We start from the raw sequence: 18,702 nt of genomic DNA, 5'->3' as shown, positions 1-18,702 counted from the left end.
TAAGGAATTAATTTTACTTTATTGGAATTCAGACACTTAGATAAATTGTATTCAATGAGATGACACTCCGTATTTTCCTGATTTTATCTTCTTTTTGACAAAACCAGTCACAGCAAGTATCTGTTCCTAGTTTGGAATACAGGGTACACTTTCAGCAGCTTGCATTCTTTCCCAGTCAATGAATTTTTGATGCTTTGTTCGATTTTTCTCAGTGTCTCCTTCATCCTTCATTTTAGCAGTTTTTCCAGTCTAAAAAAACAAACCAAGAAAAGTCAAAATCACAACTGTAATATTCTGATGATGAGATGTGCAGCATCACATTTAGTTAGGGTAAGGCAGGGCTAACGAGGCTTTCTGGCTTTGGGTCACTAGCTTACCTGTCTTGCAGTTACAAATCTCCCTTCAAGACAACCAAGAACAGAAACTAGTTTTATTCTCCTGTCTTCCCATGAACCATTTCTGTCAGCAGCGAATGCCACAGATGCCTCCCGTACTCACCTGCCCGTGTTCCCAGCTGCTCATGGCATGTCCTTCCTAGCCCTGGCCTCTCACGTGGCTGGAAGATCCGATTCTCCCAGCCGCACCCCGGCTCCCGCTCTGCCCTGCAGCTCCCTCCCCACTGCCTGCCGTGGCTCAGGTGATGCCCATCCCCAGCTCCACCGGCCCGTGGAACAGGTGCCAGCTGGCATTGGTCGCTAAGGCTTACTTAGACCAAGTACCCTATTTTCTACCATGGACTTAACAGAAGGACACACCGCATGGGAGGGAGGAAGTCAGATCTTTCATGCCCTCTTAGGGAAAGGCTGAGCTGAGGCCATGGCAGAGGCCAAGGAATGACCACAAACATCGGACCCAAAGAAACCAATTTCCAGCAGATTTCTGCTACAGACCTGCTCAGTTGCAGCAAGGCTGTGAGGGATGAGGAAGCTTCCTCCTGCCTAGCGTCGCCTTCCAAGGGCAGCTTTTGTTAGCAGTTCATGGCATTTTTGTGGAAACAAGAGGAGGATGCCACTGGTTGCAGTGGTCATTACGTCTTCTGAAAAGGGAGAGCCTGAAGTTTCAGTCTCAGAAAATAATCAGCTGACCGTTTTTCTCAACTTCAGAGCTCCCTGCAAGAAAGAGTTTTGCAGGTACTGTTCAAAAAGCAGTTTGTCCTAATCCTGCCCCTCGTGCTCTGCAACACCTCACCACAACTGCTGGTTTACACTTCTACTACCACTTCTATCAGTCTCTGCAGCTCATACTTAGCACAAACCCACCAACACAGCAGCATGGCACAAACATGGAAAACCACTGCCTAGAATTTTTAAAATTTGCTTTTTGTTATTAGCTTCTGGTGTAGTGCAACACCACTTGCACATGTCTTCACCCTTCCATACTGTTAAATAATACTGAGATGTATTTCATTACTACTAATGAAACAATAATTAGCCCTATACCCCTGGCACTTCTTACCTTTCCTGCCCACTTCATCTGGGATCTCCACGTCAGGAACCTGCTCCTTGATTTTCTTGGCAAGCTTCTGTTACTGGACTAAATATTCTCATCATATGCTCTAAAAAAAGAAAATGCACAAAAACAAATCATAACCCCAAAAGACTCAGCAGCTACGAATTGTTCACAAGCTTTATGTTCACAGTGGTGTGCCACTGCACGCAACCACAGTATTTTCTAGAGTAATTTGATGTGCTTAAGTTCTGGCCCCACCATAGCTGATACGAAGGACTTGTATCTTGATTTCCCTCCATTAATGACAAGCACGAGCATAGCCAACTGTTTACTTAGAACAAGAGCACCCAGCAAGATACGTTGTGAAACATACTGAGAACAGCAGACAGAAGGAAGGAACCAACTAATTTGTTTTTCTTGCACAGGACAGGGAACTATTCAGCAGTTGGCAGCATTAACAGTGCTTTTTCAACTCCTACTGATTATTTAAAACATTCTTACCAAAAGTTAAGCGTCCTTCCCTTCCTACAGAGGGGAACACACTGAAGAAAAGCAGGAAGAGAACTTGAAGAACGCATTGAAAAGCAAGTACTATGGTCACATACAGGCTGATGGCAGCATTAAAAAGCACTTTTTGAAAACATCATTGGGAAACAATAAGTTAAATTCAATCTATAATAGCTGTCACGCAGGCAGCGTAAAAGTTGTATTGAAAACTGTAAATCACCGAAATCATTAAATATTATCAGTATTTTGAAAAGACTATAAAGCCATGTAGCTGAATTTTACTTGGTACTAAAATCAGCAATGCTAACATCATTCAAGAAGGCAAAAACATATGCTTATTCCTACTTTTTGTGGAATCCAAAGCAAGACCCTGATTTACTATTTTAACATAACACAATACACAAAACCACATCAGTGCTACCTACCACAAGCTCACAGAATCACAGAATGGTGGGGGTTGGAAGGGACCTCCGTGGGTCATCTAGTCCAACCCGCCTGCCAAAGCAGGGTCACTTACAACAGGCTGCACAGGACCACGTCCAGGCAGGTCTTGAATATCTCCAGAGAGGGAGACAAGGGGCTGAGAATTACTCTCACCACAAAATTAATTACTTGCAAGGAAGAGTGTTAATCGTAAAAAGAAATATTAAATCATCTGAAGTATTTTCAGAAGCATTGTTACATTTTTTAAAAAAATGCTTTGGGTTTTTTTTTCCAATTGATCTTTTACGAACGTTCAACATGAACAGTTACTACCAAGTTTTCAGGTGCAGTCTTCTCCCCCCTCCAAATTCTTGCAGTGTTCAGTGTTGCAGCATTGAGTAAGATGCAATCACAAAGAACGAAAGCGAAGGACATCACTGCTGTAGGCTTAAAAACCAGGTGCCCCCTTTTCCGAATCAGGTGGCTGCTGAGCAGCAGCTAGGAAACCTGCTCCCTGAGAGACTCACCTTTGCCCATTTTGCCACAATGTATTTGGGATTTTTTTTTCTGAAATGTTTCAGCACCTAAATACTGCAAGAAAACAGTCAACAATGCTGAATGTGCTGGATTAATTAAAGATTAAATTAGCATACTCATGTATTTGAGGTTTTGCAAAAACAAATCTTGCCGCTGGAGGAAATGAAAGTGCATTTTAAAGCAGAAGTCACCAAAACTAGTCAAGTACATAATATTCAGTTTAATCTGTTACTCAGTGGTTTTTCTTCTAATGAAAATATCCCTAGGATAGTGGTAGGGAATCAAAACTATCTGTTGGTGCCAGTGCTGCTACTGCTTTCCCTCTCCTCAGTAGCCTAAAGGAAATTTAACAGCTAAAGGGTCACAACTCTTCTGTATTCACAGAGCCCTTTGAGAGGGATGAGGTTTCAGCAGAGGAGTGACATCTGCCGTTCTCAACCAATATAAATTACGTGGGGTAACCGTCATGTTCCTACAGCCTACATCAATAGGACATGCTCTTACTCCTGGCAAGGTCAGGCTACTTCAACTTTTTGTTTTTTTACCACCACACCTTTTCAATGCCTTCCCTGAAGGATACTCACATTTATGATTTCTTTTCCTGCTAGTCTGAAGGAGAAGATAATCTGTGGCAGTTGTAAATTCTGCCCCCCCCCTCAATTTAGACATACAGCTAGAATTATATGAGAAGCTCTAAGTCTCACGGAGTAAGCTAGTACTCATGACAGGAAGATGTACAGAAATACATGCAGCATTAACTACTCTGAGTCTTACATACTTTCCCCAACCCTTTTTGTCCCTTTTGGTCTTGGCCAGGCTTCGGGCCCCAGTCACCGCAACACTGAGCGGAGGGAACACCCCCACGGTCACACACACGTATCACACAAGTCACATCTGTTTCTTCTGTTACGAAACGAGCCACGGGCAAAACTACTGAAGACAGGTATCATGGCTGTAACAACTAACTGTGCATTGTTCAGTATTTGTCAGGAAACAAAAAGTTTCCTAACTTCTACTTACAATTTTCCCCAAAGGGTTTTCCTATTTCATACACTGAATTTGGTCACATTTTCACACCACCTGAGGCTCCTCTGGAAATCCTTCCCAATCTGAAGAGCCAGCCTCCCTTACAGATGAAATGTTGCCGTTACTTGGCTAAGAACATGGCACTACAAAGATGTAAGCACATCTTGAATAACTGCCCATTACCTCACTGCAACAGAAGGGGATGCGGTCAGGCATCCATGAAGCAGCTCCTAATTCAAAACAGACACTGTAAAGAGCTTTAAGGTATTTTTGTCTCATTTACTCCTTAACCCCATCACATATGTTTGTCTACAGTGAGAGTTTTCACCCCCCTCCCCCAGCTTCTGGTGTTAGCCAAAGTTGAGATACCTCAAAGGCAGACAACTGCTTTTCTGCACAGAGTTACTTAAATTCACCCAAATAACCTTTCAGACGAAGACGGACAGCAGAAGTCTGTAAACAAGAATAAATTTATTTTAGATTCTTTAAAGATTTAATGATATACAAAATGTATACAGTATTATATCCTTATAACATTTTACCTTTCCCCGTCAAACATAAAACACCATTTAAACAGCTATCGTGTTCGTGCCTTAGGTCTGTATCTATAAGATACACTACTGAATAAAAAATTTATAGAGCTATACACTGCCCTTTCAATTAGTACCTATGTAACAAAAAAAAAAAAAAATCGCAGCATGAAACTTCAGTTGGACAACAGTTTTTTCTTGCTGAATGCTCAACAATATTTGGGACAGTTAAATTACATTTTATTGGCATGAAGGTGCATTGCAATCTCCCGTACTTTACATAATGCTAATCCAACCCTAGTCTCTCTTAAATAAGTACCACAAATAACATAACACTAAAGATGTTTTCTACACAATTTTAAATACATTTAAAACTTATGTGTACATTCGGGTTTGATATACTGGTTTTACAAGATCTTTGGAAGGCATCACTTCTGAAGCAGTCACCACGCACGAGGAAATGCACTTCCAACTTCTGTTCTTACAAGGCAACTTACTTGGACCAGTACATACTACTTCTTCTATTAAATATGATTACATCAGTCTATCATGGCTTTGTTACTGTTTGATGGTGACTTCATAAAATTGAAATGTATAAAACAAGAAATTTCATTACGCACGATTAGGGCTCTATTCCAGGAAAAAAAAAAACAAAACCAAAACCAAACAAAACCAACGCTTTGCAGCCATGAAGCCGAATCCTGATTCAGGAGACTCTCTCTCTCTCTATTGGAACAGATCAAGTTCCTACCTTCAGCCTCAGCCTACTGGCATCACATACACACCTCATTTGGCTCTGTCGTCTTCAAAGGCCAGATTAAAAGACATCTGGTGAGAAAACATCAGTGGAACACTTCCAAAAAGGCTCAAAGAATACTCTGGCATTACAGAGGTAGGTGCTTTCTTCTGTCTGTTGCTGACTGGCAGTAAGACAGCTGCCAAACAAATGCTTTACCTTAAAACATTGACTACCAAAATCCTTTTGGTTGAAGGCATATTGCACACCACGGGACTACAGAGAGAAAATCCTCCACTAAACAAAGAAAAAAAAAAAAAAAACAACCCCAAAACAAAACAACCCCACTTTCTGCTAAAAAGCCCCTTTAAAAACATATCTTAAGTACTTGTCATTATTCAGCCTTTAAAATGACGAGCCACCAAGCTGTTCTCTGTAGATGGTTATCACAAGTTGTTAGGTCCTTAAGATTATGAACCAGCCAAAATTCCACTTATAAGACAGCAATCCTTGTTTTGACATATCTTTCTTTTAATTAGCAAAGGAAAGATAAGTGACAACTTTGCGACATTCCATGAAGTTTGGATGAAGCCACTGATTTGGTCACATCATTAGAGCATCAGACGAATAGAATTAGTTGAATCGGATTCTTTGGTGCAGCTTCCAGGCTGAATTGTCAATTCAGGGGAATCATCCTGAGGAAATATGATCTTGTCAGGTGTGTAATCATTCCTCTTCAGATCTGTACAAACAAAATGAAGTCGTATCGATTACTTTTTCTTGAGCTAGTAGAATCGATGGGGCATAAAAGTCTTTCAAAGCCTCGAGTACAAATATGTACTTATAAAGAAGAATCCCTCAGTATGCAGTGTGTCAAAAAAGGGTGTTTTTATCATACATGTAACTGGAAGCCTAAAGCTCTGCTTTCGAAAGTGATGGAAACTTCAGAATTATTTTATTCATAGATATTATAGCAAGTACTGAGTCAACTTGCCATAGAAACAGGATGCTTCCATAAGCTGTTTTGATGTTACCAGGAATTACAACTCAAATTTAAAATAAATGACCTCTCTTCATGTGAGAAACAACTGGAAGAGAAGTGTGAAACAGGCAGGAGCCATAGAAGTTCCTTATGTTGTTCTGCTGCAGTCTAGAAGCCTGATTCAGAGAAACAGTTTCAAGGTTTGATGTGAGTGTAGTGTAGCCCATGCAGCAACAATATCTGGAATGGACATTTTTTAAAACCTAGACACGTTTTTAAAAACAAACAAAAAAACCAAAACAACAAAAAACCCAAACACCACAAATTAAAAAAACAAAACCCACAAAACCCCACAATCCAAACCCCCCCCAAACCAAAACAAACACAAGCACCATTTTGTTTAAATAGCCTGAAGGCTTCCACTCATCTTGACTCGCTTTTCCTAGTAAAGAAATGATAAAGGTTACCATACCTTCTGAAGTCTTGATCAATCTAGTCTACCCTCCTCAAATACTACAGACATTCTTAATTTCTTCACTTAGGATTTTATCTTACTGTTTTAAAAGTAAAATTACAAAACTGATGTTTATTACTTCTTCTAACCATTTCATTACGTACCACACAACATTTCATGATGTGAGTGTCTCAGAAGAAGAAATACAGCAACTCTTACCAGGAAGTTTAAGTTTCCTGCAGCAGGAGTTACAGTGATGCTTGGCTCTGAAGTTCTTTATTGCATCTTCTCCCAAGTTGGCTGGACCGAACACCATATCATATGACCTTAAAAATAAAGTGCACATAAATATATGTTGCACATGTTCTCCGGTGAAAATTTTATAATACATATCTTTAAACCCTTCTTTAACCTTACCTTTTTTCTCCAGCTTTTATCACAGAGGGATCTGTCAAATTTTCACCAACACCTTCAGACAGCACACGAAGAAAAAGTTAAATCTGATACATTACATAAATGCATTAATATTGAAAACCCTTGGCATCTTTTGCTATGACTTCTCAGTTTCCTCAAGAATAAAAGCAGAATCTCTCCCCCCTCAAATTTACATGTGAAACTCTTTACCCTTACAATAATTGCTCCTAAATGAGCACTTCGTACTTCCTGGATTTATTCCACCTATTTTTACATCTGCCTGCAATTCCTCACTTTAGTTTTCACCCATGAGAAAGAGGTTTCCTATAAAGTTTTCACAGCCAGAATATCTGATACACAATTCAGGATAAATACAGCTTAGCATATTGGCACAAATTTACACTTTTTTATGGTGCATATAATTAGGAAAATATGTATATATTTATATCGCTGTGTTGCTCTAAGACTTAATGCCTGATTCAGATTAACTAGACCAAGATGCACTAAATAACACTTATTTATTACAGGCATACGGATTTTTAATAAAGCACTATCACAAGAGAAAAACCCACATACATCTATCTTGGCCCCAACCCCAACTTCAAGATAAGGTTATTACCTTGCAGATCTAGTACCAACAATTCTCCTCTTGTGTACTCATATGTCCAATGGCTGAAAGCTAGCATAACCTCCTCTAGCATGTTAGTTGGAATTATTTCATCACCATTATTGTTGTTGTATTTTCTAAACTCTCCAGTCATGCACTCTTCAACTGCAAACCACTGACCAGCAGAGTGGCAATATAACAGAAAAACTTCCAGGAACCTAGTAAAAAGCACACTTAATGAATATATTTCCAAAATAAATGGCAAATATATCATTACTAGTGGATTTTTATTTGATTTACTAATAATTTAAATAATTTGAAACTATTATACAAAGTCATTTATATTATCATACTAGGCTAGAATTGGTGCAAAAAGTATCAACAGAACACACTGCCAAGGATAATTCTGCTTGACACATTCATAGTAATATTCTGAGCTGTATCTTCACATCTCAGTACCTTAATATACTGGATCCACCTGCTAACAACCCTGTAGGCACTCACCTATGTCAAAAGCACACAACAGAATGGAAGTTTAAACACACTCACCTTGGAGAGTATGGAATGGATTTGGGCTTCATTTGATTGAAAGCGAAGGTGAGCTTCTGCGCTGCTCTCTGCTGCTGGATTTCCTAGAAGACAAAGTCCGTATCACATGAGCTGCGTGGCATGACAGCAGACATCGAGAAGCCAAAAAGGCAGCAGAACAGTAAGTGCCTATTCCCCCAAGACAATGTAACTGATTACTTGCTTTTTCAATTATGTCTACATTTTAAGAGTTTGAGCTCTTCAATTAAGTAAACTGTACTGAAGCAGAGTTTTTAACCCTCTAGCTCACACAGAACCCCAGACTAACCTTTATTTAATAACTATATACTAGTTGGGGGCGGGGAGGGGAAGGATCCTATTTAACATATAATGCCTGTCTATGCTTACTAACTGACAAGGATAAAACTTACTCTCAAGCACAAGTGTAACACAGTGTCGTCCTTATAAATGCTTGACCAAGTATTCACAACTTCAGGAAGAAAAGACTTGATGATATAAAGATGTCCTGACTTCAGGATATCATATTCTGACCACGTGCATACTACTTTAAGAGCTCGACGTAAACCTCCTCCCATCTCCTCTTTACTTAAAAATTCAATTTTAGCACAGAGTCCTAGTTGTGACCAGGAAGACATGCTGTTATTCAAGATGCTGGGAGAACTTTCTTCAAGGCGATACACGGTCACTGGTTCACCTACGTCACAACACAAAAAGCAATGACTACATTTAATTTTCCAAGTTTAAAATTTAAAGCACTGAAAACCTACAGTTTCTTATATTTCAACATGCTACAATATTGTTACTAATATCCTGAATTAAGAAAAAAATTTGAACTACCCGGTGGGAAGACCTCTCTCCAACCTCCTTCAGACAGTAGCAAAGCCTTTCTGTCCTCCTAAATGGAACTATTAATGACACTGTTCAAACAGAATTAAGAACACTAAATAAAACGTTTGTTTACACTTTACATGAGTCAAGACAACTTAAAGGAATCCTTCCTGAACAGTTTGTTACAAAAACTGTTAGTACAATACTATCATCACTTCATCACAATTTCTGAGGACAACTACAATTAAATCTAGATTCCATAATCAAGTGAGCTGTCCTAGAAAAGGTGTCATACTTATTTATATTTTCGAGTGTTGCAAGACAGACACTAGACGACTTCTAGTTCACTAAAACTTTAGTTTCACACATGCTGTGCGCAAGTGTGAAATTTAGCTTGATCTTTCTATATTAGAAGGAATCTGTACAGGGTTTACTTTTATTTTCTTCCCCAAGAGACCAGTGAACCAGCAACAAGTATACTTCTTACCTCTTGGAGGCACAGGAGTGAATGGAATGCTCTGTGATAATCTCATCAAGTTATTCCTTTCTACAGCTAGAGGAAAATTACAGCATTCGTTAAGAGTTTAAGGATCTAGTAAGTGTTTTTAAATATATAAACATTAGTTCCCAAGAGGGACTGACCTGAGTAATAGTAATTGATATCCATGATAGGCTTGAAAGGAGATGCAATACCTGAAAGAGACAGAAAAAGAGATACTGCCTGCTACCTGTATTGTGTATTAAAACCACCACATGCAAAGAACACTTGCCAGCTAACTATAGTTTGAAAAAGATTTGCTGTGCAGAAAATTAAATATCATGCTTAGCTCTTCAGTAACTCAGACGGAAAAAAATAATTAAAAAATTGTAGTGCTCAATGGTAGGCTATTTATTTAAAAAACACCCCACCAAAACCCAAACACCCACACTATTACGTGTCCATTAAGTTCCAAATTATCAGTAATTAAATACATTCTCATCAAAGACTCAGTCACTTATATGAAAAGCTCCCAGCTTGTTTATAGCAGAAACAAACTTACCATTCAACGCATCTTCTTCAGATGGCCTGCGAAACACCACAAAACCAACAGTCATTGCTTAAAAAGTTATTTTGCATTCACCGATTTTGACACATCATCCTAGGTCACCTTGCTAACCTCACAGTACTGCTTTTATCCTATTTTTCAAGGGCAGTACAGGTTTCTTAATTACAAAACAGCAATGGGAGGCTGTTAAGTAGTCTCATGTTTTTAGAGCTATACTTTAAATACCACCAAGTCACGCACAACATTATGTAAAGTTTGCATCACAAGAGCTCATTTCCCACAGAGGTGCTTTAATTAAAACTTGTTCACAACAGCTTACCCTTCTGTTATCAGATTAATAAGGTAATGGCTTTAACAGTTAACTCAGGGGATAATTGTTAACAAGAGCTATGTCTGCACAATTTCAGAGAAGGTTTACAGTTTGAAAGGTTGGGTAAAGACCTTCACTGGGAAGCTAGCTCCTTAGTAAGTGTCAACACAGTCATTTTCATTTAAGGGCATGTTTTGGCCTCTGACATGTGACCCCATTAATCTAAACAGAACCTGTCAAAGCATTCCAGTGAACACATTCAGTTATTTATTAGAAAATAAACCTTAAGCCTTGTTTTTTCATTAAACACAACTGCATACCACTATAGCTAAAGACAACCAACAAAAACAAATCAAAATATAGTTTAATTGAATGCTGCATTAGTAGAAAGCCTACTTACATTTGACTGCTAGTTGAAGGTCTACCTTGTAACCAATCCTTTAAAACAAACGAGAAGAAAAACAAAGGTTTCAGTTTTGCAAGGAAAGCATAATGCGTTTAATTGGCGGTGGGGTGGTAATGCGTTTTAAGATCTTGCAGTACAGCCTATTTATCAGAAATACTTCACCAGGCTGTACTGAACTGCAGCTCAATGGAAAGACTCAGATACAATTGAGGAACGGTAACTACAGTTAAAAGAATAGACAAGGCTATATATTAGCTACTGTTCTACAGATATATAAAAAACTATTTTCTTAAACAAAAAGTTGTGGTTTTTTCCATAAACAGGAAGCATTATATGTTTTCATACTGAGAATATGCACAATATGTAGCAGAGAACACGCACAACTTCTTCCCTCAGTCAAAATAGGTCCCCTTCTGTTGCCCCCTTGAACAAGTGAGTCCACAAGTCAGTATTACTCTTTACATTATCTGTTTCTTCTCCTTTATTTGTTCAGTTTCCAGTTCTGCTTAACAACAACAAAGAAGGAGGATACAAACCGTCAGTAATGCTGCTTTAGAGTCTACTCGCTGAGTGTCTTCACTCGATGCTCTTCCACTCTTGCTGTACACTATCAATGAAAGAGATTTGTAACTGGGCAAAGAACGGCATGCATCATCGTTACTTACCTATTTCCTAACAGAGTGAGCAACTAGACAGCTTAATGTGGCTCCCATAAAAAAAGCCTGATCCAAAACTATCTGATCTTTACAAGTTTCCAGCAGAGTCCTGACTAGATCACTTAGCTTTTTATGATTTTAGCCATTCGTTGGTAACAGAAATAAGCTGGCATGACTGGAAGACACAATGAGACACAGGAGCAGATTGAAGTAGCACCAGTCATGAAAATATTTCAAGATGCTTTGTTCTTCTGCATTTCCTTCATATCTTCTAAGAATATTCATTATCAACACAATTTGGAGATAAAATTAGGTACCTGAAAAGACGACACACTTACATTGTTCTGAATGGACTGCCAGAGGGTCAGTAAACCCACCGCAAGAACTCGATTGTCTCAGACCACAGTCAGTTTGAAGACCCTACACAAAAAAAGATAGACGTATCATTAGTCAGCATTATCATTGTTTTCAACTACTACTCTTTTGGCACACAATCTGCCCAGTTTTCTTTTCTAGGACTATCCAGGATTCTTTTTAAAAAAAATAAAAATAAGAATTTTTTTAAAAAATAAACTTCTGAATGTACCTCAAATACCCGGCCGCACAAAAATGTTCAAGTTGAGTGTATAATTAGTTAAAATACTCTTCACAGTAACCATCAGCTCTAACATTTTCAGGTGCATGTTTAGACTATTGACCCACCCTGAAAGAGTTCTTTTAAAGAGAACGTTACAATAGGATACAACTACAGAAGTGTACATTACACTGGATCTCTACAAGCACCAAGTTCAGCTATTTTGTCTCCTTCCTTTGTAACTATCAATTCTCATTTAAGAACATGGCTCTGGCAGAAACTAAAGCTCAGTTTGAACCCACTGAAAATAGGAACAAAATCTAGAGAAGTCTTGCCACATAAAAACCTACAGTTTATGAATGGAATTTCCTCATGGATGTATTCCTTAGTAACAATTACATACTTTCTGAGTGTTTACTGTGGCTGTCAGCTTTTGACAACAAAGTACTTCTTTTGCAAAGAAGCAGCAAGGCAGTTTCAACAGAAACTAGAATTACATGTAGACTGGCACAGCGCTGGAACATTCCTCACAACCAGCCTATTAATTCCAATGGTTATCTGAATAAAACGTAAAAATTCAAGACTGATGAATAAAAAACTAGAGCTTGGAATGCTATGCCCTGCTTTTGATTCCGAAATTTGTAACAGTTAGAAAATTGTTACCACCCTTTTTTACCCTTCCCTCTTAAGGAATACACCCCCATACATAAACACATACACACATGCCTGTGTGTATGTATGTGTGTTCAAAACGTGTGTGTATATATATACATGAGAAAGACTATTTTTTTACATCCCTAAACATAAATACTTCACTGGAATGCAACACAGAGAACGCACCTGCTGAAAGTGTCTTAAGAAGACCCATTTTTTAGGCCTACACACATTTCAGTGTTCAGTATACATCGTCAGCATCTTACAATCAGTGACTGTAGGGCGTACATGCAAGGTAAGAATCAAACCAGTCCCAGCAGTTAAGATGGGACAACTCTACTACTAAGTGTATAAGAACAGTGGTACTGTCTGGAAATGCTACTGCAGTTCTCATCCCAATAGTACCAAACACTGGAACTATTTAGACCTACATAAAGGAAACATCCAGCTGGATTTATACAAAGGTGCAACTGTAGAAATTTCTCTTTTTTAATTTTTTTAAATCACGACCAGGGTTTACTTACAGATAATCATACAGAAAACAGAGTTCCCTGTCTTCGCTGTAAAGAATACATTCATTATCTGGTGAAAATAATGTCTCTAATAAATGGAAACTTTCTTTACTTACTTGAAGTCTGGTTGTCTCTATGCCCTCTAATATAGCTTTTTTGAAGTCTTCCTGTTGCTCCTATCAAAAAAACCCAAAGCTAACTGTAAACATTATTACAAAAAAAAACATGCCAAAACCACACATACACAAAAAGCTCTTTGGTCACACATTATACTTATCAGAAGGTCCAGAAGGAGCAACCCAGCAGAACACTGACATTGCAAATAGGCATAATGCAATTCTCAAGTCAGATTCTCCCCTGAACAAGGGGTAACTGCAAATGGTAACTTTTATTTACTAACTCATCTTAACAGCTACAGTGAGAAAACCATATATACACACTATAGCATCTGGAGGACAGGTTTGTTACAATTAATCATGCCATTTAGTTGTTTGTATTATTCCTTAAGAAAATGGAAATTATACTACACTTTAGTTTATAACAAGCTTGTTAGAAAGGCCTTTTCTTCTTGGAAGCATAATAAACAATTTTTGGCACTTTTAAAAATCATATAGTCTATCATCCTGCTTGGTAAAGTATCACATAAATCACCAAAATCTTTCTAAATGCTGATCTTGAAATTTCTGAGTGTCACATGTTTCTTTAAACACTAATTATGGGATACATAATTTTATCTTCATTCACAGTTGTAGCAATCTCAGCTTTCATAACCTCAGATCTTGTTTAATATTTCATTAGTATCATATTATGAAGCAACAGTACTTGATGTGTAATTAAGGCTGCATGACTTTTCACTAGGTGTCTTTTTTTTTTTTTCCAAATCATAAACCAGATACACATTCCTTCCAGGCTGCCTTTTGCAAGTTCTTTGATTATATTTGCTCTTAGACTTTTAAGTCACGGTTTAAAAAAAAACTAATCCCCATTAACACGTGATAAAATGTCTTCCATGCTTACCTCAATATCATCACTTCTTTCTTTAATTTTGTTTGCTGCCTCTTTAAACCGCTGTAACTCCATGCTGTCTCTGTGACCTTTGACACAGTGAATTGAAAAAGAGTATTCAAAATCAAAGCCAACCTCCAATGTTCTGACCATGCCAATGGTTTGCACTACCATAGCAAAGGGTTACAAACCATCTAAGTTCTGTGTGCCTGTTTGCACTAGAGAAGACCTTCCAAACACACAAAAGTAAAAATCAATGTGACAAAATATTAATATGAAACTATTGCTTTTCCTGCATTAAGGCCCAGATTACCATAATTCAAAATGTAAAAGTAACATTTCAGAATTTTACTCAAGGGTATGCTCCTCACATGAAAGGAACAGGGTGTCCAAATTACAGTATTTTTATGTAGGTAGGGCAAATGAAGGAAAAGCAGACAGTTTAAGGTAGCTTTTACAATATACCCTTCATCGTCCCAGTTGCAAGAAATACTTTTCAGAATTTTACCAACCATGTGGCTTTATAATGAATGAAAACCTACTTAGATTCACAATGCGAAGCTGCACTGTATCAGAAGTTTCACAAAACGTGGACAGTAAGAATGAAGAGTATGTTCTAAATGCTAGAGATGTCAGAGGAACATACACTAAAAAAATGGTTCCAGTAAAATAAGTATAGTTAGTATTCAAAGTTATTAGTGGTGCAGTACATTTAAAGATTAGGTAAGAATTATACAATTGCTATCCATTATTTCTCTGTACTCTTGCTTTCTGAATTTAAACAAAAGTTTTCCTTTTTTTAAACCAGGAGGAAATTATAAACGAATAGCTAGTGAGTGTACAAATGTGTAGACACTCTTCCTACGCACACACAAATCTAAAAATGCTAGTGCATGTAAGTAACTTCTTTAGAACTCTAAGTTTCACAGCAGCAGAATAAACTCTTCTCGAAAGATTTAAATTTTTGCATCCTCCACAAACCTTTGGAAAACACGAGATATCCCTGCACAGCTGGGGCAAGACAGCACCTCTGCAGGCAATCTGACAATTCCAGATTGTGATCTTCTGCTATACACTAAGTGTACTTAAAGCATTATCTACTTTACAGAAACCAGTTAGTAAACCCACACCTATGTTTTGCAATGAATCTGCCACTGTTTTACTGTTCAAGTATGCAGGTAACTCTAACCAAAAACATGCACATTTTTACTGTTAAACAAAACTTGAGGGGAGGCATAATGCTATATTTAATAAAAGGACTTTGGAAGCTTCCAAAACGACTGCCAAAATATATATGTTAGTCCAGGCAACAGTGGAAGATCCCAGTCATAACAGTGTTTAGAAACATAGTATAGGAGGATCCCTCAGGTTGACATAGACACCACAAAGATATTTGTCCAGGATTCCATCAGCCTAAGCAGTCTTCTGTAATTACGTCAAGAAATAGACAATATTTTTAATTTATGCGATGAGGAGGTAGGATGAACTTTAGAATGAGTCACAAAGTTTGTCTACAGGGCCCATACCAAATTGTAGAGCTGCTAATTGCACAACACTGCTACACTCAACAACTGGCTAATGTTTTTCACAAAAATATTGTCTATGTGACAGAGTTATAAAGAAATGATCATTAAAGTAAAAATAAATTCAAGCAACATAGGGAAATTAGAGATGTTAAAAGCAAAAAAAAGCAGAGCAAAATGGTAGAATAAAGTCACCTGCAACCGGAATACACCCAAAATACTATACAATTCTTGATAAGTCAAACCTTGTGGCTTAGATTTGGTCCACAGTTTATGAAGCTGTCCCATAAGGATGTTAGAACATAAATCTTGGGTTTGTAGTTCCATTGCATGGACATGCTGACTTTTGGAAAGTTCATCTTTAATATTCAATTTTCCATGTGAGCCACCACAGTTGACTGTTGACGTCAAGTCGCCAGTTGACAAAGAGAACTTCATTTTGAGGTTGTTCTTCAATAAGTTGACAGAGGACTGGTGATCACATTTGTCAACTCTGCAGCTGTAGTTATCATTAGTGTCACTCTCATCATGAACAAAACCACAATTAATGTATCCTCCATTTTCAACACAAGGTTGGGTGAAAGCAAGGCAAGCAGAGCCAGAAGCAAGAGGATAAGAGCAGCTAATAATGACTTCAGGACATTCAGAATCTACTTTGTTATACTTACCCACAAATGCACCAAATTCTACATTATTATCTCCTTCTGTAGCCTTAGAGAAAACAGTCTCTTCATGCTTTGCTGAAGAATCCAGCTGACTTTTGCAACTGGGCCGAGATGGAGTGCTAACAAAAAATTTAGCTGTTGGGGATGTTACATGTGGCATGCTGTTGGATGAATTGCCTAATTTTTTACTTTTACTAACGGATTTTGAGATCTCTGCAGCCTGTATTCGTTGGCGAAGTTCCGGAGGGGAAACAGCATTTGAAAATAAGGCACTGTCTGAGGAACCTGCCTCCTGAAAGTTTATTTCTTCTCTACGGGGAACTGGAGCTAACTCCTGACCAATTGTCTTATGCTGGACATCTTTTTCATCACGTATAGAAATGTTACAGAGTAAAGCATTATTACTTTCAAGGCCTCCTTGCGGAAAAGAACCGAAGACATTTCCAATGCTGTGCTTCTTCCACACAGAAGATCTTAGAGAGCCATCCTCAATGAGGTTTTGTGCCAGGTGTTTTGAAATGCTTAATTCCCGTGTGATTTCATTATGAACCTTGCTAGCTTCTGAAGCTTTCTGTGCAGTCAGTGTTTTCAGAGTATCCACAGTTAGAGCAGAGAGATCCTGTAGGTGGCCAATCTGTGAATCTAAAGACTGTAATGACCGTTTTATGTAGTTGACACGATCACCAACTTCCTTTATCTGAATGCACATTTGTTCCACCCTAAGAAAAATCAAATTATGAAGTAGCTATGAAAGGTATTTTTCTCAATATGCAAAAGAAACATCTCGTAACCCTTTCCGCCCACGTACAATGGAAAAAATTTCTGAAATTTTAAGACAGTATACACTATAGTGTTGGACTGTTTTGTAATACAAATAACATTTGTACATACTTCTGAATCACAGAATTAACATACACATCAAAAGAGGGCCTACAGCCACTTTTTCAAATTTATCAGTTTATTAAAACATCCTGAGAAACTAAATAATGTGATTGCCTCAGTTTACTGATCACTGCAACAGATCAGGAAGCGTCAATCGCATTATTAGTTTCTGCATAACAATGAAAAGACATCATCTAAAGTTTGCATAAATACTGAATGTTCCTCAGCTGCATTTTAGCCCCCCCTTAAAGCACATTTAAAAAACCTTCAGAACTTCTAAGCTTCTCTGTTCAGAAATTTTATTTGTAAATATTCTACCGTTCAAATGTGACCCGAATCCTCTCCTCACTTCCGGAATGAAATTTATCATCCTTTTCATTGAAATACATTTCAACACACAGCTCTTCAAAATCATGCAGTTTCTTTTGATCTTCTTCTGTCAGGAAGAGTTCTAAAGACAGATTAAACAGTTAAGAAGATGCATATGTAAAGATTTAGTACAGGTGCTGGAAACTAATAGCCACAACTTTACAAAGAGTGTTAAAAATAAAAAAACAAAACAAAACAAAAAACCCAGAGTGTCACCTAAGACCCTTCCTCTCTCCTTGCTAGAAAAGTCCAAGGTCAAAGACTTCCACTAAAATAAAAAACAAAATAGTAATTGTGAGAGGATCTGTACACAATATTATCATTCCTTATGCTCCTACTCTCCTCTCACTTTTTCTTTGAGGCAGAAGCCAGATTCTTAGCTGGATTTCACGACCTGTGGAACTTCAGTTTTGGTTTGTTTGTTTTTTGTTTTTTTTTTTTTTTTTTTAATTTCAAAGGGTTTCCAATAAGAACGGAAGTTTTTGAGAAAGAAAAAAAAAATTCTTGCCCCATCAACAATAACAGGAAATCTAATCTCATTTGCTTGTTTTTATTGTAAGTTAGTTTGACTGGAGATTTCCAGGGGCTGTGCATTATATCCTTCATAAAAACACTGGGACTTTTAACAGAATTAGAGTCTTATTCAATATTAAAAACATGGAAAATTAAGATCTACTTTGACTTCCTTCAGAACACACATTATAACCGAGAACACAGCACTTTTCTGACAGTTTGCTTTAATCATATCAAAAAAGTTAATGCAATATTTTGGATAATAACTGTTCATACTTGGCCCATCTGAAGTCTTGTCTGTCTTTCTTCTTTTACATATACAACAGAACAGGGAAGCCATGTGGCTAAGAATAATAAGCGGTGGAGGCAGAACAGGTTTTTCATGGTAGGCCATAATGAAATGATAGCGTTGATACTTCCACACAATGTTTGAAATTGCCTTGACTTGTAAATACACGTTGCTGAAAGGGAATAGAGAAACATTAACAAATCAAGATGGTTTTTGGGGTAGGGGGTAAAGAGGGGGGTTGGTGTTTGGTTTTTTT

At 37.8% G+C, this 18,702-nt stretch overlaps 1 protein-coding gene and 1 long non-coding RNA gene across 3 annotated transcripts in view; both read right to left on the bottom strand.

Moving 5' to 3' along the window:
• On the bottom strand, positions 1-1,071 carry LOC142362615 (uncharacterized). Its single transcript, XR_012765195.1, has 2 exons — positions 891-1,071; positions 1-249 (listed from the first exon to the last, which is right to left on the bottom strand). It is a non-coding gene; the product is annotated as an uncharacterized LOC142362615 (long non-coding RNA).
• Positions 1,072-4,412: 3,341 nt separating this feature from the next.
• The window catches only part of TRPM7 (transient receptor potential cation channel subfamily M member 7), a 61,266-nt gene continuing 46,976 nt past the window's right edge, over positions 4,413-18,702 (bottom strand). Inside the window, exons 24-40 of one of the 2 annotated variants that reach the window (XM_075431348.1) lie at positions 18,434-18,618; positions 17,594-17,726; positions 16,397-17,112; positions 14,218-14,294; positions 13,317-13,376; positions 11,799-11,880; positions 11,341-11,411; positions 10,799-10,836; positions 10,083-10,108; positions 9,685-9,735; positions 9,530-9,595; positions 8,625-8,908; positions 8,215-8,297; positions 7,678-7,883; positions 7,062-7,113; positions 6,864-6,970; positions 4,413-5,950 (exon numbers count right to left, since the gene is read on the bottom strand). In XM_075431348.1, the coding sequence (XP_075287463.1) occupies positions 5,820-5,950; positions 6,864-6,970; positions 7,062-7,113; positions 7,678-7,883; positions 8,215-8,297; positions 8,625-8,908; positions 9,530-9,595; positions 9,685-9,735; positions 10,083-10,108; positions 10,799-10,836; positions 11,341-11,411; positions 11,799-11,880; positions 13,317-13,376; positions 14,218-14,294; positions 16,397-17,112; positions 17,594-17,726; positions 18,434-18,618 (2,368 nt within the window). In that variant the 3' untranslated portion in view covers positions 4,413-5,819. Of the gene's footprint in view, positions 5,951-6,863; positions 6,971-7,061; positions 7,114-7,677; positions 7,884-8,214; positions 8,298-8,624; positions 8,909-9,529; positions 9,596-9,684; positions 9,736-10,082; positions 10,109-10,798; positions 10,837-11,340; positions 11,412-11,437; positions 11,636-11,798; positions 11,881-13,316; positions 13,377-14,217; positions 14,295-16,396; positions 17,113-17,593; positions 17,727-18,433; positions 18,619-18,702 lie in introns of those variants that run through there. The other variant, XM_075431349.1, reaches the window with a different exon arrangement.

Source organism: Opisthocomus hoazin, chromosome 10 (assembly GCF_030867145.1).
Source record: "Opisthocomus hoazin isolate bOpiHoa1 chromosome 10, bOpiHoa1.hap1, whole genome shotgun sequence".
Taxonomy (NCBI): domain Eukaryota; kingdom Metazoa; phylum Chordata; class Aves; order Opisthocomiformes; family Opisthocomidae; genus Opisthocomus; species Opisthocomus hoazin.
Note: the sequence above shows the minus strand (reverse complement) of the source record. Positions and strands in the feature narration are given on the sequence as shown.